Source organism: Pollachius pollachius (genome assembly GCF_949987615.1).
Source record: "Pollachius pollachius genome assembly, chromosome: 6".
NCBI classification, from domain to species: Eukaryota; Metazoa; Chordata; class Actinopteri; order Gadiformes; family Gadidae; genus Pollachius; species Pollachius pollachius.
Genome location: NC_136939.1, coordinates 409,878 through 434,391, shown reverse-complemented (window position 1 = coordinate 434,391; position 24,514 = coordinate 409,878). Strand labels below are relative to the sequence as shown.

Genomic DNA, 24,514 nt, shown 5'->3' with positions numbered 1-24,514 from the left:
CGGCTCCTTCTTTATTTAACCGCCTGTTTGTCTTTTATTAACCGTTGCGCAGTCAGATATCTTTTACTTTGAAGGGCCCTCGTGTCTTTTACTTTGAAGGGCCCCTACTGTCTTTTACTTTGAAGGGGCCCTGTTGCTCTCATACTCTCCCGAACACCGAAGCAGTAAGAGGCAGACAGACAGAAAGACAGACAACAGCCTGAAGGTAAAACAATCAACTATCAACCAACCCGAGCAGGACTCCAACAAAACACTTCATTTAGATTAAGCTCTCAACCTCGACGAAACGGACAGACCAGGAGGCAGGATGGGACAAGCAATTAGCAATTAGCGAAATGCCTTAATGACCTAAGGGTCCTTTGGGGGGGGGGGGGGGCTCAGAACTTGTGCTTCAGGTCGATGCTCTTCTGTGTGTTTAGAGGGGCCTATCATCGCTTTATTATATTATTATATATTTCTACCTTAAGCTTCAGCAAAAACTTTTGTTGATCATCCCCATAAAAGTGACCACATATTGGTAATATACGCTCTCTGCATCACAGAACTTGGCGTGAAGATGTAGTTGCTCATACAAGCCACCTTGAGATGCTTTTAAGCCGATGAGACAATTATGATTATTATTATTTCCCCCACAGGGCTAGAGCTTATGATTACAGCAGCTCAAGTACATCTCTATCAGAAGTCCACAGTGGGGTCCTCAACACACCTCTGATGTATAGATTCAACTGGATATACCATAGATACAGCTTTAGGCCTACCCTACATCAACTATAGAAACCTTCTCATGGTAAGTAGATGGAGATAAAGACAGATAGACGATCGATGAAGAACGCAGACAGACAGATAGAACACAGACAGAAGAATATATAACGAAGACAGACAAAAAGACAACAGACAGACAGAAAGATAGAACGCAGACAGAATGATAGAATGCAGACAGACAGAATGATAGAATGCACAGACAGAATGATAGAACGCAGACAGACAGAATGACAGAATGTAGACAGACTGATGGGACCACGTTGGACAGACAGACACTCTGCCAGACCTAATGGGTGGCTGACAGACAGACAGTACAGTGTGTTCTGTGTGTACTCCTGTTTCTCGGTGTTGTTGCTGTTTATGAACCCAGCAGCCCTTTCCTGGCAGCAGTCCACCCCTCCGTTTGTTTTGGGCGAACAGAGAAAGTGGTCATCAATAATTGTTCCCATCCCGCCGTCTGCGCGCGCAGCCCTCTCCGATGGTAATTTATGGAACGCTTTAACGTTAGAGCCACATCCATATCCATCTGTGTCATGCTCAATATATTGCAGTTTCCCATTAAAATTATCCACTTAAGCATTGTTTTGATTAATGGCCCAGCGACACATTAGGCGTCGCTGCCGTCTCCTCTCCGGGCGGCTCTCCTCCCGGGTCTGACCCCCCCGGCCAGCGATTTACTGGGCAGGAAAGCCAGGGCTGACCCCGGCTAATTCAGACATTAAAAACTTAATACAGCATTAATAAGTACAACGCTACACGTTATGGATATTAACCAGCGTCTCTGTGGAGGGATGCATTATTCACTATAGGTTGGACCTGCACCTGCTATGGTGATGGACTGGAGCCGTCCAGGGAAGAGTTTAGACCTTATCAGTAGTATGAGAGCGCCTGAACTAATAACTAATAACTCACAACCAATCTGACAGACTGCAGGGGCTAGTCAATCACTCCCTGAGTGTTCGAGGCCCTGTTTAGATAGGATGCCACTGTGTTGGTGATGGGTCGTTACAGCAGAGGACCACAGAGCTGTCAGGACACCAAACATCTCCCAACAGATACAGGCTCCTGACCCACAGTCAGTAGGTCCATCCCAACAGATACAAGCTCCTGACCCACAGTCAGTAGGTCCATCCCAACAGATACAGGCTCCTGACCCACAGTCAGTAGGTCCATCCCAACAGATACAGGCTCCTGACCCACAGTCAGTAGGTCCATCCCAACAGATGCAGGCTCCTGACCCACAGTCAGTAGGTCCGTCCCAACAGATGCAGGCTCCTGACCCACAGTCAGTAGGTCCATCCCAACAGATACAGGCTCCTGACCCACAGTCAGTAGGTCCGTCCCAACAGATACAGGCTCCTGACCCACAGTCAGTAGGTCCATCCCAACAGATACAGGCTCCTGACCCACAGTCAGTAGGTCCATCCCAACAGATGCAGGCTCCTGACCCACAGTCAGTAGGTCCTACGCTTGAGGTTCTGTGAGGTCTTTACCTGAGTCAACGTTTTACCTGGAGGTCCGCTTAACAGCGTTCGATCTTCACGATTGTTCTCCTGGATCTTTTGATTTCCAGCCTTCAGGAGTGTGTTCACGACGGCACGCGCTGACGCTCCGTCCTGGAACACCTGCAATATTTAATGAACGCGTCGTAACAGAAAAGGCTTTCATAGTGAAATGAAATTATACCTCCACACAAAGCGATAGTAAAGCTACCGAGGGCAGCGGCCCAGGGAAGGGAACAGAGGAGCCCACCCCCCACGTAGTGGTCCACCCCCCCATGTAGTGGTCCAGGTCGTAGGGCAGCAAGGGTCTAGGGGGGGTCCTCGCTCCGGGAGGTCTACAGGTGGTCTGTGGACCTGGGGGATCAAACACACAGCCCCACCCCCCCCATCATGGCTGTTCTTGTTACCTGCTCTCTGGATTCGTATCTCTGGATACGATGAAGACGTTGATGAAGACGATGTTAACAGGATACGACATCGGAGGCAACAGGATATGACAGAGGGGGGGTATATCCAATAGTAATCTTTATTTTGCACCACATCTCACGAGGCAGTCTATGATGCCGAATGTTTCAAGTCAAACCTCAGTGCTTCTCAATGAGATCAAGACAATTACAAAATGAAAAAAACAGGAAAAATAGCATTTATCACGACAAAACGAGTCATCAGAATATCAACACCAATGCAAGCGCGGTTCATGAGAAAAAAAAGTGGATATTCTTACTATTTTAATACACAAACGCAATATCTTATATAAAAATACAATAGAGGGGAGGCAGTGAGGAGAGAAACACAAAACACCAAAGTTATACAGGAACTCATAACTCAATAACCAAAGCTGCTCCAGAATATACAAATAAACCAAAAGCAAGATATCTAGCCCATAGCCAAGGCATTAAAAACACAGACAAAATAATCCACTAATTAATAAATACTAAAGAAAGCGCAGCCTTTAATGCTGAAATGTGTTTTATCGATCGATCAGATGAATATTTGTGCTTCATCCATGTAAAAATAAAAGAGTGTATAAAAACAATGCTAGTACTCATTGATTCAAACCCCACATTAAGAGAGAGAGACATATGTACATGTACAAAGATCTGAAATCAAGGTCCTATCTGATTTAAAATACTTTTTTTCAAATCCTCGTCATACTATAATTAGTGACTTTTAATTTGAAGGTGAAATGATGTGCTCTAATTAACGACCAGAAGCCAAAAACATAAACCTAATTAAGGCCAGGGCCACACCACATAAAGCACTTTGAACTGATTGGCTGAGCAGGAGGCTTTGAACACAGATCTGCTGTCTGAACGGTTCATCGGAGTGGTTCAGTTACTGCGAGGTCGACTCGACGCGCCTCAGCTTCCCATCCTCAACAAACTCATTTCCACTACAAATGCCTTTTAAAAAACCACTAAAGTCGAGCCCATTCTGCAGCCTCTCTCGTCATCGATCCTTCAGCAGAGCTCAGCTCAAACCTTCAGGACATTAGACCACCTCTCCCACGCTAAGCCCCGCTTTTAAAGTGTTTAGAAACATCAGGAAACAGATGTTTATCTGTCCTGCCCCATCCCTCGCTCACCATTCGGAGAGGGGAGCATCCTCAGTGAAGCTACGATCCGATGGACCGGGACCCCCGGGACCCCCTCCCCCTGGAGACCCACCCCCGCCTCCTCCTCTGCTGATGGAGGCACCGCCCGTAAGGTTCTCCCGCTCCACCCCCGCCTGTCTGTCTGTCTCCCCAGGGCCGCGCCCTGCCGGCGCAACGCCTGGTTACCAGCTGCACCCCTCAGACCGGGTAACCAGCCAGACCGGGTAACCAGCCAGACCGGGTAACCAGCCAGACCAGTTAACGAGTCGGACCGGTTAACCAGCCGGACCGGTTAACCAGCGGTTAACCAGCCAGACCGGTTAACGAGTCGGACCGGTTAACCAGCCAGACCGGGTAACCAGCCAGACCGGGTAACCAGCCAGACCGGGTAACCAGCCAGACCGGGTAACCAGCCAGACCAGTTAACGAGTCGGACCGGTTAACCAGCCGGACCGGTTAACCAGCGGTTAACCAGCCAGACCGGTTAACGAGTCGGACCGGTTAACCAGCCAGACCGGGTAACCAGCCAGACCGGTTAACCAGCCAGACCGGTTAACCAGCCGGACCGGTTAACCAGCCGGACCGGGTAACCAGCCGGACCGGGTAACCAGCCGGACCGGTTAACCAGCCAGACCGGTTAACCGGCTCAGGTGAGGCCTCTGTTCAGGCCGTCTCAAGCTGAGTGGATCCCAGATGGAGTTCAACCCAGCTGGCAGAGGATCAGAGGACCAGCCCAGTGCTGGACTGGGTTGGGCTGCTGGTTTGCAGACAGGTGCCCTCGTAGCGCTCTAGGTAATGTAATAGTAACTCTACAGGTAATGTAATAGTAATACACAACAGGGAGTAAGCAGGAAAAGGAGAAGATACTAGGATTAAAAACCGTCTGTCGCTGTTGCGAAGTGTCTGTCGCAGTGGCGACCGTTTCTGTCATGTGCAAATCCATGTTTTCACAAGAGTTCCTTTGATTCCTCCGTCTCCTCATCGTAAGTATGGCTTTAGGTCGAGGCCCTTCCCTTTGTCCCCGTGAGGTCAGGTTCACGTCCCACTAAACAGGAACCCCCTTTTTTATATACTTTTGTACAATGTTCTTTTCAGAATGTTATGACATCACAGCAGTCAGCTGACCAGAGAGCTGTGTCATCACAACAGTCAGATGACCTGATCAGGTGATCTACTGTATGACGTTGATCAGCTGATCTACTGTACTAGTGATCTACTCTACTACGGTGATCAGGTGATCTACAGTACTATGGTGATCAGGGGATCTCCTGCACTACGGTGATCAGGTGATCTACTGTACTAAAGTGATCAGGGGATCTCCTGTACTATTGTGATCAGGGGATCTCCTGTACTATTGTGATCATGGGATCTACTGTACTATGTTGATCAGGGGATCTACTGTACTACAGTGATCAAGTGATCTCCTGTACTATGGTGATCTACTGTAGTACAGTGATCAGGTGATCTCCTGTACTATGGTGATCAGGTAATCTACTGTAGTACAGTGATCAGTTGATCTACTGTACTACGGTGATCAGGGGATCAACTGTACTACGGTGATCGGGTGATCTACTCTACTACGGTGATCAGGGGATCTACTGTACTACCGTGATCAGGGGATCTACTGAACTGGTGATCTACTGTACTACGGTGATCTACTGTACTACAGTGATCAGGTGATCTACTGTACTACGGTGATCAGGGGATCTACTGTACTATGGTGATCTACTGTACTATGGTGATCAGGTGATCTCCTGTACTATGGTGATCAGGGGATCTACTGTACTATAGTGATCCGGGGATCTACTGTACATCCCGTCTCCACCCATCCAATCGATTGCATAAGCACGGCAATGAACACAAAACAATCATAATCATAACTCTGTAATGAAATATCCAAATATAAACCCCCCCCGCTGGTCTTCAGGTTCCTGTCTGAACTGTTCAGCCGTTAGAAGAACCTTTGACCTTTGAGTCATCGCCACCCGGCTCTCTCCTCGGGCGGCTCAGGCTAGCAGGGCTAACAGCGCTAGCAGGATTAGCGGCGCTAGCTCTTCTCCGGCGCCACCGGTTGGCTGGGCTAGCTCTTCTCCAGGGCCACCGGTTGGCTGGGCTAGCTCTTCTCCAGGGCCACCGGTTGGCTGGGCTAGCTCTTCTCCAGGGCCACCGGTTGGCTGGGCTGTGATTTGGACTTCTTGACGGAGGCTGAGGAGGCGGAGGAGGAGGAGGTGGAGGAGGAGGAGGAGGAGCTCCAGCGGGTCTCCACCCCCGTGCTGGTCATCTTCAGCTTGCGTCTCTTGGCCAGCGGAGCGTTGTCCACGCTCTTCAGGAAGAAGCCCTCGCGCTTCCCCCGGTTAAATGCCTGGGGGGGGGGGGGGGGGGGTGAGCGAGCGAGTGAGTGAGCGAGTGAGTGAGTGAGCTGTGGGCTTTGTATGCATCAGAGGGCCGTCTTATCACTATCGATATTTCATATGCATTTTGATTCAAACCTTAAAGGGACATATTATACCACCAGGGCTGAGTGTGATTAGCCTTACAAGCTGTTTCGAAAACCTGCCCCATATGACATCACTAGTGGGCGTGTCCACCTAGATCTGTGCTGGATAGATCAGCGTACCCGGTGGACTGAAGTAAACGTTGCTCATCTCATCACGAAACAGCTTGTAAGGCTAATCACACTCACCCCTGGTGGTATAGGTCCCCTTTCATCATTTATGTCTTCTAGTTTGGGGGGGGGTCAGGCTCACCTTGTAGGTGGCGTTGACATAGGTCCTGACGGTGGGCCCGCTGGACTCCAGCACGTCGGGGGTGCAGAGGGGCGTGGTGGACATGGGGGCCCCACCCTGGAGCCAGGGGTCCTGCTTCAGGTCCGCCAGCTTCAGACGCTTCTCAGGGTCCACCGTCAGCAGACCTAGGGACCCCCAGAGAGCAGGGGTTAGACCCCCAGAGACCAGGGGGTGACACCACCAGACACCAGGGAGTGAGACCCCAGAGACCAGGGGGTGAGACCACCAGACACCAGGGAGTGAGACCCCAGAGACCAGGGGGTAAGACCACCAGACACCAGGGGGTTAGACCACCAGAGACCAGGGGGTTAGACCACCAGACACCAGGGGGTTAGACCCCAGAGACCAGGGGGTGAGACCACCAGACACCAGGGAGTGAGACCCCAGAGACCAGGGGGTGAGACCCCAGAGACCAGGGGGTTAGACCACCAGACACCAGGGGGTTAGACCACCAGAGACCAGGGGGTAGACTACAGGGTTAGACTACAGGGTTAGACTACAGGGTTAGACCACAGGGTTAGGCGTAGACTACAGGGTTAGACTACAGGCTTAGACTACAGGGTTAGACTACAGGGTTAGGGTTAGACTACAGGGTTAGACTACAGGGTTAGGGTTAGACTACAGGGTTAGACTACAGGGTTAGGGGTAGACTACAGGGTTAGACTACAGGGTTAGACTACAGGGTTAGACTACAGGGTTAGGGGTAGACTACAGGGTTAGACTACAGGGTTAGACTACAGGGTTAGGGTTAGACCACAGAGTTAGACTACAGGGTTAGGGTTAGACTACAGGGTTAGACTACAGGGTTAGGGGTAGACTACAGGGTTAGACTACAGGGTTAGTTTACAGGGTTAGACTACAGGGTTAGGGGTAGACTACAGGGTTAGACTACAGGGTTAGACTACAGGGTTAGGGTTAGACCACAGAGTTAGACTACAGGGTTAGGGTTAGACTACAGGGTTAGACTACAGGGTTAGACTACAGGGTTAGGGGTAGACTACAGGGTTAGACTACAGGGTTAGACTACAGGGTTAGGGTTAGACCACAGAGTTAGACTACAGGGTTAGGGTTAGACTACAGGGTTAGACTACAGGGTTAGACTACAGGGTTAGGGGTAGACTACAGGGTTAGACTACAGGGTTAGGGTTAGACTACAGGGTTAGACTACAGGGTTAGGGTTAGACTACAGGGTTAGGGTTAGACTACAGGGTTAGACTACAGGGTTAGGGTTAGACTACAGGGTTAGGGTTAGACTACAGGGTTAGACTACAGGGTTAGGGTTAGACTACAGGGTTAGGGTTAGACTACAGGGTTAGGGTTAGACTACAGGGTTAGACTACAGGGTTAGGGTTAGACTACAGGGTTAGGGTTAGGCTAAGCTCTTGATCTCTTGAATAAATAAAGTTGGATTGATGGGTCCTGGAGGTGTCCCCAGTCTGCCTGACCAGCCCCCTGGAGGTTAGTCACCACCAGTCAGGGGTGGATGTGAGGGGGGGGGGGGGGGGGGGGGGGAACCGATATCAAGACGGTTTAAACGTTGCATGCGTGTGGCAGCTGTAGCATAGCAACCGGTGCTTAAACATGTTGGCGTGGTTATCATGATGGATGAAGATCTGATGATCTCCTTTAGTTCCGTCCTGGTTTATACGAGGGGCGGAGCTCAGCCACCTCTCTGTCGACATCGAGCAACGCTGAGGTCCTGACGGACCCCTGCTGAGATCAGCTGACAGCCGTGAGGACGCCCCCCCCCCCCAACCAACGTGGAGCGAGGACGTTTAGAGGAGACAGGAAAACCACGACGCCAATTAGCACGACGGCGATGCAGAGAGCGTCAGCAGATCACAGGTTTAGGCACGGCAGGAATAAAGGAGGAGGAACAGAGAGGAGGAATCCAAAGCCTTCACCGCAGGAAATAAATACTATCTGTGGAGGCCGGAAGCAAACAAAGCATTTACATCGTTAGCTCAAGTGATGGAACGCAAGCACATGTCGTCCTAAGCCTTCTAAACGTGTCTGACAGAGGGGAGGAGGGGGAAGAGGGGGAGGAGAGGAGGGGAGAGGAGGGAGAGAGAGGGGAGAGAGGACATAGGAGGGAGGAGAGGGTACGAGAGGAGAGGAGGGAGAGAGAAGGAGAGGAGGGAGGGAGAGGAGGAGGGGAGGGGAGAGAGAGAAAGATGCAGAGAGGGAGAGAGGGAGAGAGAGAGAGGAGGGAAGGGAAGGGGAGAGAGGGAGGGAGAGGGAGAGGAGGAGGGGAGGGAGGGGGAGAGGAGGAGGGGAGGGAGGGAGGGGGAGAGAGAGAGAGGGAGAGGGAGAGGAGGAGGGGAGGGAGGGGGAGAGTGAGAGAGGGAGAGGAGGAGGGGAGGGAGGAGGAGGAGGGGAGGGGGAGAGAGGGAGAGGAGGAGGGGAGGGGGAGAGAGGGAGAGGAGGGGGGAGGGGGAGAGAGGGAGAGGAGGAGGGGAGGGAGGGAGGGGGAGAGGAGGAGGGAGGAGAGAGGTAGGGAGAGGGAGAGGAGGAGGGGAGGGAGGGAGGGGGAGAGGAGGAGGGAGGAGAGAGGTAGGGAGAGGGCGAGGAGGAGGGGAGGGAGTTTTCTAATATGAACGAGGAAGCCAACATTGCCTCCACTCTGTGCCAATAGGATTTTGGGAAAAAGGAAAACAAACACAAATGGATGTGTCAGCGGCCGAGCGGTCCGGGCCGTGCTGTCACGAGTCGTTAGGAGGAGAGGACGCCTCGCCGGAGCGCCGCCGGAGCGCCGACGCCACGGCCATTTCCTGGACCTTATTAAGAGGCGTCAAACACAATCCCGCGGGCGCCGATCCAGAGGCCCCGCCCAAGCTGCCCACAGACCCCGGCCACGCCCACCTTTCACCAGCTCCTTGGCCTCCTCCGACACGCCCTTCCAGGCCTCGCCGTCCAATGAGAAGTCCCCCTCCTTGATCTTCTGCATGATGTCAGAGGCGTAGGACGAGGTCATCCCGCGCTGCTCGCTGTTGAACGGGACCTGGCCGGACAGCATGGTGTACTGCACACACACACACACACACACACACACAGAGACACACACACACACAGAGAGAGACACACACACACACACACACACAGAGACACACACACACACAGAGACACACACACACACACACACAGACAGAGAGACACACACACAGAGACACACACACACACACAGAGAGACACACACACACACACACACAGAGACACACACACACACACACAGACAGAGAGACACACACACACACACACACACACACAGACAGAGAGACACACACACACACACACACACACACACACACAGAGAGACACACACACACACACACACACAGACAGAGAGACACACACACACACACACACACACAGAGACACACACACACACACACAGACACACACACCCACACAGAGACACACACACACACAGTCACACAAACACACACACACAGACTCACACGTAAGCTACTACAGTTGTCACATTTACCACGGTCCTTACTAAGCTGGTCATGGTTACTATGGTAGTCACGGCAACGGAACACACAGGGTCCGACAGGCTGCCGTCGTCATGGAGACTAAGGAACACACACTAAGTGAAGCGTACAGGAAGTACAGCCTACAGGAAGTAGAGCATACAGGGAGTGGAGCATACAGGAAATAGAGCATACAGGAAGTAGAGCATACAGGAAGTAGAGCATACAGGGAGTGGAGCATACAGGAAATAGAGCATACAGGAAGTAGAGCATACAGGAAGTAGAGCATACAGGGAGTGAAGCATACAGGAAGTGAAGCATACAGGGAGTAGAGCATACAGGGAGTGGAGCATACAGGAAATAGAGCATACAGGAAGTGAAGCATACAGGGAGTGGAGCATACAGGAAGTGAAGCATACAGGGAGTGGAGCATACAGGAAGTGAAGCATACAGGAAGTGAAGCATACAGGAAGTCGATCCTACAGGAAGAAGAGCCTCCAGCTCCAGATCCCGTCAGTGACCGGTCTAAGGGTGAGGCTGGGGCTCACCAGGATGACCCCGAGGCTCCAGAGGTCGCAGGCCTTGTCGTAGCCTGCGGCGTCAAACAGCTCGGGGGCGGCATACTGCAGGGTGAAGCAGGGCGTCTTCAGCGGCCCGCCCCCCGCCGGGCACAGCCGCGCAAACCCAAAGTCGATCACCTTCAGCACCGCGTCCTCCGCCTCGTCCGCAAACAGCACGTTCTGGAGGGAGAGGACACTCAGCACCTCCTCCGCACCTCCTCACCTACTCCTTATCTCCTCCTCTCCTCACCTCCTCCATACACACCACAGTGTGTAGTCCACACGCTGCCCCTTTAAGGAACACCTTGTGCATCTTATTCGATGACCGTCGCGATGTCCACAGTGAGTAGAATCAGACATAGCCTTTAAGTGAGAGGACTCAGAGGCTCCTCCCCCCGGCCTCTACAGGCCTGCCTCAATGACACGCCTCCCCTTTATTAGTGCCAGTGCAGCGGAACCCTGTGTGTGTGTGTGTGTGTGTGTGTGTGTCCCCCAGCTCCACTTTACACACTGCAGCAGTCCGCCGCTCGCCCTCGTAAAGACGCAAGGCCGCACCGCACTGCCCACCACTAGGCTAACGGCTCGTCTCCAGCCCCCGACGCTAGGCTAACGGCTAGTCTCTACCTCCCACCGCTAAGCTAACGGCTAGTCTCCGCCACCCACCGCTAGGCTAACGGCTAGTCTCCACCTCCCACTGCTAAGCTAACGGCTAGTCCCTGCCTCCCACCGCTAAGCTAACGGCTAGTCCCCACCTCCCACCGCTAAGCTAATGGCTAGTCTCTACCTCCCACCGCTCAGCTAACGGCTAGTCTCCACCTCCCACCACTAAGCTAACGGCTAGTCTCCACCTCCCACCGCTAAGCTAACAGCTAGTCTCCACCTCCCACCGCTAAGCTAATGGCTAGTCTCCACCTCCCACCGCTAAGCTAAGGGCTAGTCTCCACCTCCCACCGCTAAGCTAACGGCTAGTCTCCATCTCCCACCGCTAAGCTAACGGCTAGTCTCCACCTCCCACCGCTAAGCTAACGGCTAGTCTCCACCTCCCACCGCTTAGCCAATGGCTAGTCTCGAGGCTTCACTGCTAGGCTCACAGCTAGTCTCCATTCCCCCAACGCTAGGCTAACGGCTAGTCTCCACCCCCCACCGCTAGGCTAACGACTAGTCGTCATTCTCCTCTCTTTCAGCCCCCCACCCCCATAAAGGCTCAACAGGCCGTAAAAGATAAATACAAGGTTATGGGGTAGTTAGTTAGCGAACCAAACTAACGACTATCCAGGGCCAATAAAAATTCACACACACACACACACACACACACACACACACACACACACACACACACACACACACACACACACACAAACACACACACACACACACACACACACACACACACACACCTCTGGCTTGAGGTCGCGGTGCACCACCCCTGCCTCGTGCATGTGGCTGACAGCGGACACCAGGTGACGGAGCAGCTGGCTGGCCTCCGCCTCGCCAAACAGCTTCTTCCTCCGGATGCGCTCCAGCAGCTCTCCTCCACCCAGCAGCTCCATCACCAGGTAGGTGTGGTACTGCAGGAGAACAGACCACAATATTACATCACCAGGGAGGTACTGCAGGAGAACAGACCACAATACTACATCACCAGGGAGGTACTGCAGGAGAACAGACCATAATACTACACCACCAGGGAGGTACTGCAGGAGAACAGACCATAATACTACACCACCAGGGAGGTACTGCAGGAGAACAGACCATAATACTACACCACTGGTACCTGGTCGGTGTACACCTCGTGCAGCTTCACGATGTTGGGGTGGCCTTCACACTGCCGCAGAGCCGCGATCTCACTCTGGGTGTTCTGCTCCATCCTACAGACAGACACCCAGAGTAGGCAGACACACAGACAGAGTCACCCAGAGGAGACAGACCACAGACACAGAGGAGACAGACCACAGACACAGAGGAGACAGACCACAGACAGAGGAGACAGACCACAGACACAGAGGAGACAGACCACAGACACAGAGGAGACAGACCACAGACACAGAGGAGACAGACCACAGACACAGAGGAGACAGACCACAGACACAGAGGACACAGACCACAGACACAGAGGAGACAGACCACAGACACAGAGGAGACAGACACACAGACAGAGTCACCCAGAGGAGACAGACACCCAGAGGAGACAGACACAAAGACAGAGTCACCCAGAGGAGACAGACCACAGACACAGAGGAGACAGACCACAGACACAGAGGAGACAGACCACAGACACAGAGGAGACAGACACACAGACAGAGTCACCCAGAGGAGACAGACACCCAGAGGAGACAGACCACAGACACTCAGGAGACAGACCACAGACACAGAGGAGACAGACCACAGACACAGAGGAGACAGACACACAGACACAGAGGAGACAGACCACAGACACACAGTCACCCAGAGGAGACAGACACACGGACACACAGTCTACCCAGAGGAGACCGGATCAGACCGGTCCTGATCCAGATCAGACCTCACCGTCGGCTGACGATCTTCACGGCGTAGTCCAGGCCGCTCTGGATGTGGCGACACTTCCTGCAGACGGAGAAGCTGCCCTCGCCCAGCGGCCGGCCCTGGAGACACAGCGTGTAGCTCAGGAAGAACTGGGACTCCTGGAACAGAGACATCAATATAACTATAACTATCATATCTATAACTATAACTATAGTTAGTATCAAACTATCTAATATCAATATCTATAACTAGTACTATAATATCCATAACAACAACTATAGGTAGTATCAATAAGACTGAGGACATGGCAAAGGCCCATCTGGGAGATTCTCCAGAGCAAACACGGAAAGGAGTGAGAATCTCTACGAGGTTAAAGAGGGGGTACAAGCTAACAGCTTATGTGAATCTGCTGCACCCTACAGGACGACCAAGGACCCTTTGGGCCTTTAAGGGCAGTAGGACGGCTGGTGAGTAGCTTAGAGAGGCTCAGAGCGCTGCGTACCGCCAGCATGGCGCTGCGCTGGACGCTGGCCGAGCCGGGCCGGTCGCCTCCCATCTGGCTCTGGATGAAGTCGCCCATGACGGCGTTCTTGTTGAACAGGATGGAGGGAGCGATGAACGAGTACCCCTGACAGCAAGCAGCAGAGGTGGGAAGTTGGAGGGGGTTTCAACAGACAGAGAACATGGATTTAAAACATGTAAAGACACAAGAGTCTAAAGATATAAAAGGAACATCTTAATGGATCCGTAAGTGTAAGGATTCAAGAGAAACGGAAAAGGAGAAAAACAAAGTTAGAAAATACTTTTAGCTAGGAGGTTGAATCCCTCCGTCTATTTATTATTGTGATCGTATCGTTCCCTGGACACCAGCGGGTGTAGGTGTGCTAACACCGCTGCACAGCTGGAGTCCGAATCCTTTAACCTTTACCCTCGAAGCAGAATTTAAAATGACTAAACTATTGAGGCAGACAGTTTCTGCTTGTGCAGGAGGGGGGTAGGGTGGAGGAGGAGGAGGAGGAGGAGGTGGGGGAGGTGGAGGAGGAGGGGGCGGAGGAGCAGGGGGTGGAGGAGGAGGAGGAGGGGGCGGAGGATGGTGGGTTGGAGGAGGTGGGGGTGGAGGAGGAGGAGGAGGAGGAGGGGGTGGAGGAGGTGGGGGTGGAGGATGGTGGGTTGGAGGAGGTGGGGGCGGAGGAGGTGGGGGCAGAAGGTGGGGGTGGAGGAGGTGGAGGTGGAGGAGGAGGAGGTGAAGGAGGTGGAGGAGGAGGAGGTGGAGGAGGTGGGGGTGGAGGATGGTGGGTTGGAGGAGGTGGGGGCGGAGGAGGTGGGGGCAGAAGGTGGGGGTGGAGGAGGTGGGGGTGGAGGAGGAGGAGGTGGGGGCGGAGGAGGAGGAGGTGGGGGCGGAGGAGGAGGAGGTGGGGGCGGAGGAGGAGGAGGTGGGGGTGGAGGAGGAGGAGGTGGGGGCAGAAGGTGGGGGCAGGAGGTGGGGGTGGAGGAGGTGGAGAGGAGGAGGTGGGGGCAGAAGGTGGGGGCAGAAGGTGGGGGTGGAGGAGGTGGGGAGGAGGAGGTGGGGGTGGAGGAGCAGGGGGTGGAGGAGGTGGGGAGGAGGAGGTGGGGGCAGAAGGTGGGGAGGAGGAGGTGGAGGAGGTGGGGGCAGAAGGTGGGGGTGGAGGAGGTGGGGAGGAGGAGGTGAGGGTGGAGGAGGTGGGGGTGGAGGAGCAGGGGGTGGACGAGGTGGGGAGGAGGAGGTGGGGGCAGGAGGTGGGGGTGGAGGAGGTGGGGGTGGAGGAGGTGGGGAGGAGGAGGTGGGGAGGAGGAGGTGGGGGTGGAGGAGGTGGGGAGGAGGAGGTGGGGAGGAGGAGGTGGGGGCAGGAGGTGGGGGTGGAGGAGGTGGGGTGGAGGAGGTGGGGGCAGGAGGTGGGGAGGAGAAGGTGGGGAGTAGGAGGTGAGGAGGAGGAGCAGGGGGTGGAGGAGGTGGGGAGGAGGATGTGGGGGCAGAAGGTGGGGTGGAGGAGGTGGGGGCAGGAGGTGGGGGTGGAGGAGGTGGGGAGGAGGAGGTGGGGAGGAGGAGGTGGGGGCAGGAGGTGGGGGAGGAGGAGGTGAGGAGGAGGAGGAGGTGAGGAGGAGGAGGAGGTGAGGAGGAGGAGGTGGGGGCAGGAGGTGGGGAGGAGGAGGTGGGGAGGAGGGCCGTACCTGGAACAGCCGGTCCGTGCTGGGAGGGGTGACGGCGGGGGAGTACACCGGATCCATGCCCGTGAACTCCTCCGCGAAGTTGCCCGTGTCCAGCTCGTTCTTCAGCTCGGGCTTGAAGGGGCTGGCCACCTTCTTCTCCGCCAGCTCGGCCCAGCTCAGCCCCTGAGGAGACACGGGGACAGCTAATGAGCAGGCTGTTCCCCTCGGAGGTCACCCCCCCCAGAGACCTCCTGGAGGACGCGGGGGGGGGGGGAACGGAACGGGAGCGAGGAGGAGAAGATCACCTTGAAGAAGGGGTGGGCCTTGATGTCCTGGGCCCCGCGGGGGCCCGAGCCCAGCCGCCGGTGGGGGTCTTTGACCAGCAGCTTCTTCAGAAGGTCCTGAGCCACCGGCTCGATCATGGAGGGGAAGGGCGGGTCGCAGCGCAGTATCCGTCTGAGGACACACAAGGACATGGAGAAGTTCTGCTAGAGAGGAGCCCCCACGTGGGACACTAAACACTAAGGAGAAGTTCTGCTAGAGAGGAGCCCCCACGTGGGACACTAAACACTAAGGAGAAGTTCTGCTAGAGAGGAGCCCCCACGTGGGACACTAAACACTAAGGAGAAGTTCTGCTAGAGAGGAGCCCCCACGTGGGACACTAAACACTAAGGAGAAGTTCTGCTAGAGAGGAGCCCCCACGTGGGACACTAAACACTAAGGAGAAGTTCTGCTAGAGAGGAGCCCCCACGTGGGACACTAAACACTAAGGAGATGTTCTGCTAGAGAGGAGCCCCCACGTGGGACACTAAACACTAAGGAGATGTTCTGCTAGAGAGGAGCCCCCACGTGGGACACTAAACACTGTTCCTGTAAAGTACTAAAGCTTTAGCTCAGACACTCTGGGCTTGTTAGAAGACCGAATCTGAATGTGTAAGCGTCGAGAGACAGAGTGAGTGGACTGTGTAAATCTGATGGATATAATGGATAGTTAGCAGGAGCGGCCGGCGGTGAGCAGACAGCCCAGAGTGGAGCTGGAGGAGGAACCAGGAGATATGACGGAGAGAGGAGCACCACAGGGTTGGTTGGGAGGGTGATCAGGGATTGTTAGTGGATGTTGGCTGGTGGAGGGGAGAGGAGTGGGTCAGGGAGGGCGGAACCAGGTGATGAACCAGCAGATGGTGCACGAGTTAATGAGCGAGAAATTAAGAGAGGGAGGGAGCGAGGCGGGAGAGTAAAATATAGAGGGAGGGAAAGATAAATATAGCAAGGTAGAGATCGTTACCGTTTCGTAGTACGAGATATTGATATCGTCCCTTTGTTTAATATAAAACGCTCCGGTTTTTATTTCCGATGCCAATGAAGCTCTTTGAAATTGAATTGTGGCATTGGACGCAGATGGAGGGCGGCGTGAGGACCACTCACTTGGAGACCTCGCTCTGAGAGTTCCTCTCCCCCTCCAGGGTGAAGGGAGACGCCCCCGTCAGCAGCTCAAACATCAGGATGCCCAGGCTCCACCAGTCCACACACTGGGGGGGGGAGAGAGAGAGGGGGAGAGAGAGAGAGGGGGAGAGAGAGAGAGGGGGAGAGACAGAGAGAGAGGGAGAGAGAGAGAGACAGAGATGGAGAGAGAGAGAGAGAGAGAGAGAGGGAGAGAGAGAGACAGAGAGAGAGAGGGAGAGAGAGAGAGGGAGAGAGAGAGACAGAGAGAGAGAGGGAGAGAGAGAGACAGAGAGAGAAAGGGAGAGAGAGAGACAGAGGGGGAGAATATACCTTTACACATGTACATACTTTTATTCTAAAACTTGAAGAGGGAGAAAACTTTTACAGATATAGAAGACCACTTCAACCGGTCCGGTGGTATGAATATATAAGAAATATAGAAGTTACAAACCAACCAATAATAGATCCAACTTTAATGATCTGGTTTGGTCTCCAGGGACAAGGCCCTGGAGCAACGGGGGGCCCTGACCCACTGGGGGGGGGAGGAACCACTGGGGGGGGGAAAGGACCACTGGGGGGGGGGAGGAACCACTGGGGGGGGGAAAGGACCACTGGGGGGGGGGAGGAACCACTGGGGGGGGGGAAGGAACCACTGGGGGGGGGGAGGAACCACTGAAGGGGGGGAAGGAACCACTGGGGGGGAAAGGACCACTGGGGGGGCCCTGACCCACTGGGGGGGGGGAGGAACCACTGGGGGGGGGAAAGGACCACTGGGGGGGGGAAGGAACCACTGGGGGGGAAAGGACCCACTGGGGGGGGACAGGACCCACTGGGGGGGACCCACTGGGGGGGGGTGAGGCCCTGGGGGGGGCGGGCCCTGGGGGGGGGCAGGCCCAGGGTGTAGGAGCCTCCACAAGGTGTTTCTGCAGGGGACCCACTGGGGGGTCTTGGGGGTCTCACCATGCCGTGGCCCGCCTTGCCTCGGATGATCTCCGGGGCCATGTACTCTATGGTGCCGCAGAAGGAGTAGGTCCTCTCGCGCTGCATCAGGACCAGAGGGACAGGGTTAGGGTTCAGCACTGTGAGGAACCACCTGGTGGTCTGTAAAGGCCTTCAACCACCAACATGTCAACCAGTCCTGGTCCACTGGCTCCACCCACCTCCTCCTCCAGGAACTCTTTGCTGAGGCCGAAGTCCGTCAGCACGATGTGTCCCTCGCTGTCCAGGAGGATGTTCTCCAGCTTGATGTCTCGGTACACGATGCCCAGCTGTCCACAACAAGAGCAGAGCTTCACCCCCGGAACCACCTGGACCCACCGAGACAGTAGAACCCTCCTCCTCCTCCTCCTCCTCACAAAAGGAGAGCTCCCCACCCAGAAACACCTGAGACCTTGGCCGCCGGTGACCTCGCGGTCTAATGACACGCGCTCTAATGTGAAAATGGGTGGATGATTTACGAGCTCATTCCTGAAGAAGACGTGTAATAAGGAGGAGCTGCACTGTGCCGTGTCACAGCACCATTACACCTCTTGATTGGTACCTGGAGGTCATGGGGGCGATGCGAGGCTAATCAACTGGATTATAGATACTATAATGATGGACCGTTTCTGTAGCACACACATCTTAGGTTCAATTGACCCTTTAAACAGTCGCTGTGGATGAATCACGGTAACGCGACGCAGCGACGTACAGAGAATACAGAGAACCTTATTATTGAGGGGCCCGGTTAATAAGGGTGCCGACGGGAATCGGACCCACAACCTGTGGGAGCGCCCTAGGCCATGCGTTTCAAGATGTGAAACAGAAAAACATTCAATGATCTACTATATATATATATATATATATATATATATATATATATATATATATATATATATATATATATATATATATATATGTGTGTGTGTGCATGCGTTGTCTGATCAATTTCATAAGGAGAACGTTTGAAGACTGAAGAATACATTAAGGGTGAAATATCTAACTTGTTGCTATGGTAATCATGACAATGTATTGCTTAGTGCTCTGCCTATAATCCCGCCTTCCTGTCCATCTGGGAGTACCCGGGACCTCCCGGCGTGGGATTGGCTGAGGGGAGCCGGTGGGAGGGGCCTCACCTTGTGCAGGTGCTCCAGGGCCAGGATGATCTCCCCGATGTAGACCCGCACCTCCTCCTCGCTGAAGTGGTCCCGCTGGTACAGGTGGGTGAACATCTCCCCCCCGCTCACATAGTCTGGACACACACACACACACACACACACCAGGCACCCGGTAACACCCAGATCTGTGCTGAGAGGCGTCTAGATGAGGGGTAACCTCAGCGGGGTGTGTGCGGGCGCTCATCACTCTACCATGGAGAGACCAGAGTAAAGCAGCGACCGCCGGCAGGACGGAGCGCCCCCATTGGCTCTGAGCCATGCGTCAGTTAGAGCGGGGGCCAACCAGAAGCCCTCCAGGCCGCGGGAGAGGAGGTCCTGAACAGTGAAGAGGAAGCGTGCTGCTGCATCAACAGCGCTTCACTTCCTGTTTGAAGCACTTCCCGCTCTGCTGCCAGGACCAGTCCGTCAGGGAGGGGCCTGGGGGGGGGGGGTCTGTCTGGGGGGGTCTGTCTGGGGGGGGGTCTGTCTGGGGGGGGACTCACCCAGGATGAGGTGCAGCTTGCTGTGGGTCTGTCTGGGGGGGTCTGTCTGGGGGGGTCTGTCTGGGGGGGGACTCACCCAGGATGAGGTGCAGCTTGCTGTGGGTCTGTCTGGGGGGTCTGTCTGGGGGGGGTCTGTCTGGGGGGGGACTCACCCAGGATGAGGTGCAGCTTGCTGTGGGTCTGTCTGGGGGGTCTGTCTGGGGGGGGTCTGTCTGGGGGGGGACTCACCCAGGATGAGGTGCAGCTTGCTGTGGGTCTGTCTGGGGGGGTCTGTCTGGGGGGGGACTCACCCAGGATGAGGTGCAGCTTGCTGTGGGTCTGTCTGGGGGGGTCTGTCTGGGGGGGTCTGTCTGGGGGGGGACTCACCCAGGATGAGGTGCAGCTTGCTGTGGGTCTGTCTGGGGGGGTCTGTCTGGGGGGGTCTGTCTGGGGGGGGACTCACCCAGGATGAGGTGCAGCTTGCTGTGGGTCTGGAAGGCGTAGTGCAGCGTCACCAGGAAGGGCGACTGGCGGATGTGCTCCAGCACCTGGCGCTCCGTGCGCGTGTGCTCCGTCGTCTTGGCCTTCTGCACGATGGCCGCCTTCTTCAGCACCTGGAGGGGGGGGGCAGCCCACCGTCAGAGGGGTGGGGGGAGGCTGATGGTTTGTCTGAGCTGCTGCTGCTGGCTCACTGGGAGCGATGGGGGCTCCAGATACCGGGACGCCTACGACTATGAAGGAGTCCCTCTCAGTCTGTAGGCAGTGAGCGGGACTGTACTACTGTGGCCTGAGTGCTGCTGAGGGACTGTACTACTGTGGCCTGAGTGCTGCTGAGGGACTGTACTACTGTGGCCTGAGTGCTGCTGAGGGACTGTACTACTGTGGCCTGAGTGCTGCTGAGGGACTGTACTACTGTGGCCTGAGTGCTGCTGAGGGACTGTACTACTGTGGCCTGAGTGCTGCTGAGGGACTGTACTACTGTGGCCTGAGTGCTGCTGAGGGACTGTACTACTGTGGCCTGAGTGCTGCTGAGGGACTGTACTACTGTGGCCTGAGTGCTGCTGAGGGACTGTACTACTGTGGCCTGAGTGCTGCTGAGGGACTGTAGCAGCACTCAGGCCACATCAACACTTTAGCAAGATATTTTAAATATGTACATCATTCATGGAGTCATCGATTCCAGACACATAATTCTGAACCCCTAGTGAATGGTGGGGGGTTAATAGGGCTGGGTAAAAATATAAATTCATCAATTCACTGCAATGTATTTGTTCTCGATTCAGAACTTTTCTGAAATTGATTTCCATAAAAAAATATATATAAAAAAAAAGAAGCATACTCAGTCATTGTAATCTAGAAGCGAGTAGGCCTAAACCTACATGCCCTTTTACATTTGTCCTTGTTATGATTATTACTTTTATGCTGCAAGTTTAACTCAGGAACAATATTATACACATGTGTATTCCCTTTTTGCTAGTTAAAGCACAATGAAATGGTTAATTCATTTTGAAATGGTTAATTCTAAATAATATTTAGGTATTTTTGTCATCTGCCATTGTCATTTGCACGTATTATTGAATCGATATCGAAGCAATTGTATCACACTCAAATCGAAATCGAATCGAATGAAGACCTAAAGAATCGAATTGAATTGTGAGGTACCTGGCAATACCCAGCCCTAGAGGGCAATATGAAGCTCCTCCTTACCTTCATGGCGTACAGCTGGCCATCGTCATGACCGCTGGTCTTCCTCACCAGGAACACCTTTCCATAGGCTGGACACAAACACCATCAAACACCATCACACACCATCAAACACCATCAAACACCATCAAACACCATCACACACCATCAAACACCATCACACACGATCAAACACCATCACACACCATCAAACACCATCAAACACCATCACACACCATTACACACCATCACACACCATCAAACACCATCAAACACCATCACACACGATCAAACACCATCACACACCATCAAACACCATCAAACACCATCAAACACCATCACACACCATCAAACACCATCACACACGATCAAACACCATCACACACCATCACACACCATCACACACCATCACACACCATCAAACACCATCAAACACCATCAAACACCATCACACCATCAAACACCATCAAACACCATCACACACACACCATCAAACACCATCAAACACCTCCACCTAACCCTTACACTACAGTGATCTACTGCTCCACCTAACCCTAACACTAGTGATCTACTGCTCCACCTAACCCTAACACTAGTGATCTACTGCTCCACCTAACCCTAACACTAGTGATCTACTGCTCCACCTAACCCTAACACTAGTGATCTACTGCTCCACCTAACCCTAGCACTAGTGATCTACTGCTCCACCTAACCCTAACACTAGTGATCTACTGCTCCACCTAACCCTTACACTAGTGATCTACTGCTCCACCAAACCCTAACACTAGTGATCTACTGCTCCACCTAACCCTAACACTAGTGATCTACTGCTCCACCTAACCCTAACACTAGTGATCTACTGCTCCACCTAACCCTAACACTAGTGATCTACTGCTCCACCTAACCCTAACACTAGTGATCTACTGCTCCACCTAACCCTAACACTAGTGATCTACTGCTCCACCTAACCCTAACACTACACTGCTTGCTACGGGTAGAGATATAGCCCACGTCATTCAACCCAATTAGATAAATAATTAGAAACACTTCCTCCACGATGACTAAAGGGTCATTTCACAACATACTACAGCTGCATTGCGCAATACTTAACGCTAGCAAACGGATGTAATGAATGGTTAAGAAATACTAACTGATGTTTCACAATAGGTGTAATCCGGTTGTCTAAGGACTGATCTCTACATCCTAACATCAATCAGCCTTCAGTTTGGTATCTAAATAATTCATGAGCTATCAAGCCACTCTCTCCTCCAGTGGTCTGAACCCCCCCCGTCTCACCTCCGGTGGTCTGAACCCCCCCGTCTCACCTCCAGTGGTCTGAACCCCCCCGTCTCACCTCCAGTGGTCTGAACCCCCCCTCCAGTCTCACCTCCAGTGGTCTGAACCCCCCCAGTCTCACCTCCAGTGGTCTGAACCCCCCCGTCTCACCTCCAGTGGTCTGAACCCCCCCGTCTCACCTCCAGTGGTCTGAACCCCCCCTCCAGTCTCACCTCCAGTGGTCTGAACCCCCCCAGTCTCACCTCCAGTGGTCTGAACCCCCCCGTCTCACCTCCAGTGGTCTGAACCCCCCCGTCTCACCTCCAGTGGTCTGAACCCCCCCTCCAGTCTCACCTCCAGTGGTCTGAACCCCCCCTCCAGTCTCACCTCCAGTGGTCTGAACCCCCCCTCCAGTCTCACCTCCAGTGGTCTGAACCCCCCCGTCTCACCTCCAGTGGTCTGAACCCCCCCTCCAGTCTCACCTCCGGTTCCCAACACCTTGAGCAGCTCAAAGTTTTCCATCCCGACCTTCTCCGTGTGGCCCGTGAGGTTCGCTAGATAAAGGAACAAATATACAATGATATAACTATAACTCACACACACACACACACACACGGGCCAGGCCCACGATGTGGGTGAGGATTAGGGTCAAACTGAGGGTCAGGGGTAAGGGTGAGGGTCAAGGGTCAGGGTTAGCGCTGCTCACCGTTGGTGATGTGATGCTCGACCGTCCGGCCGGCCGTCTGCGGCTCCGAGTCATCGCTGCTGTCTGAAGTGTCCCCCGGCATGCCCACTGTGTGTCGATCAGCCGGGATCAATAGCTTATCAATACTGCTGTTTATCTATGGCGTTCAGCAGACTAACCAGGTTAGTCTGAATAACCAGGTCGACAGTGGTCGTGGATTACAGGAAACAACAAAAGCCCATCGTGACGGAGTCTCTGGAAGCTGTAGTTGCAGGATGTCACGACCACCTGACCTCCTGCGGCGGTGCCTCACTCTCCTGTGGTTCCCCCGGTGATGTCTGACTCCAGGACTCTCAACGTGCCATCACACGACAAGGTCACGAATCCCCACCAACTACTGGGAGGTGTACTGGGAGGCGTAGTGGGAGGAGTGGGCAGCGCGCTGGGGGACCAGTAGCTTCTCGTTAGAAGAAGAACATCAGCCCGGGTCGACTATCTGAGGCTAACGTTAGCATGTTAGCTTTTAACATTTGTTGTGATTTCCAAGCCGTTAAAGACGAGCAACAAAATGGCAGCATCGGGTCTTATCTAACCAGAGAGCCGTCCTATGAAGCTACATAATACCACCGAGACCAGTAACTTACTGGGATAATGGAAAAACCATGTACCCAGCTAGCGCAGCGAGCTACAAGCTAACTCTGTTGCTTTAAAACTTCAAACTCGGCACCGTTCTAGAAAACCTCCGTGCTTCTCTTCTCCTCTCCTTGGTCCCTACGGGTTCATAGACGTCCTTCGGTTCTCCAGATCATGTTACAGATTGTTCTACTTTGTAGTTCCTGATCCCGCTGGGAAGGTAACGCAGTCATAATGAAAGAAACTCTTTATTTTACGAGTCTGTTGTAGAAACGCGTCCGGCGGCCAGGAGGGGGTGCTGTTTGACCCGCCTGTCAGCCAGCAGGGGGCGCTGTGTGACCCGGCCAACAGCCTCTCAAAGGCACAGGGTGGAGATAACGCGAAGTTCGATATCAGACTGGGAGCTGAGGGGCTGCCGCCTGCTGGACTTTTGGATGAGCTGCAGGTGTCCTTACAGCAATAGGATTTATTTTATACATTGCAATTATTTTTATGTTAAATGTAAGGTTATATTAAACGGGGCTAGGCTGTACACAACAGATGATTGTAATCCAAAGGCCAATAATGATTAGACTTAAATAGCCTTTACCCATTAAAACCACAATTTGAATTAAGATTAAGAATCCTAATTCCAATGATAATGAAAGATGCCTTCACTCAGACATCAAACAGGAGTCTGCAGCTATAGGGGCCCTCTACAGCTATAGGGGCCCTCTGCAGCTATAGGGGCCCCCTGCAGCTATAGGGGCCCCCTGCAGCTATAGGGGCCCTCTTGAGCTATAGGGGCCCCCCTGCAGCCGGTGCCGGGGTCGGCCCGTCGCACGCCTTCT

At 53.8% G+C, this 24,514-nt stretch overlaps 1 protein-coding gene across 1 annotated transcript; it reads right to left on the bottom strand.

The window, feature by feature from the left end:
* Nucleotides 1-3,972: 3,972 nt before the first annotated feature.
* Nucleotides 3,973-23,943, bottom strand: rps6ka4 (ribosomal protein S6 kinase, polypeptide 4). Its single transcript, XM_079738833.1, has 18 exons — nucleotides 23,073-23,943; nucleotides 22,849-22,920; nucleotides 21,116-21,183; nucleotides 19,872-20,022; nucleotides 18,906-19,021; nucleotides 17,952-18,059; nucleotides 17,752-17,832; nucleotides 16,774-16,877; nucleotides 15,654-15,804; nucleotides 15,370-15,531; nucleotides 13,682-13,807; nucleotides 13,204-13,337; nucleotides 12,452-12,545; nucleotides 12,075-12,245; nucleotides 10,666-10,857; nucleotides 9,507-9,666; nucleotides 6,606-6,769; nucleotides 3,973-6,220 (listed from the first exon to the last, which is right to left on the bottom strand). The coding sequence occupies exons 1-18, from the start codon at nucleotides 23,152-23,154 to the stop codon at nucleotides 6,005-6,007; spliced, it is 2,352 nt and encodes a 783-aa protein (XP_079594959.1). The 5' UTR covers nucleotides 23,155-23,943; the 3' UTR covers nucleotides 3,973-6,004.
* Nucleotides 23,944-24,514: the final 571 nt, after the last annotated feature.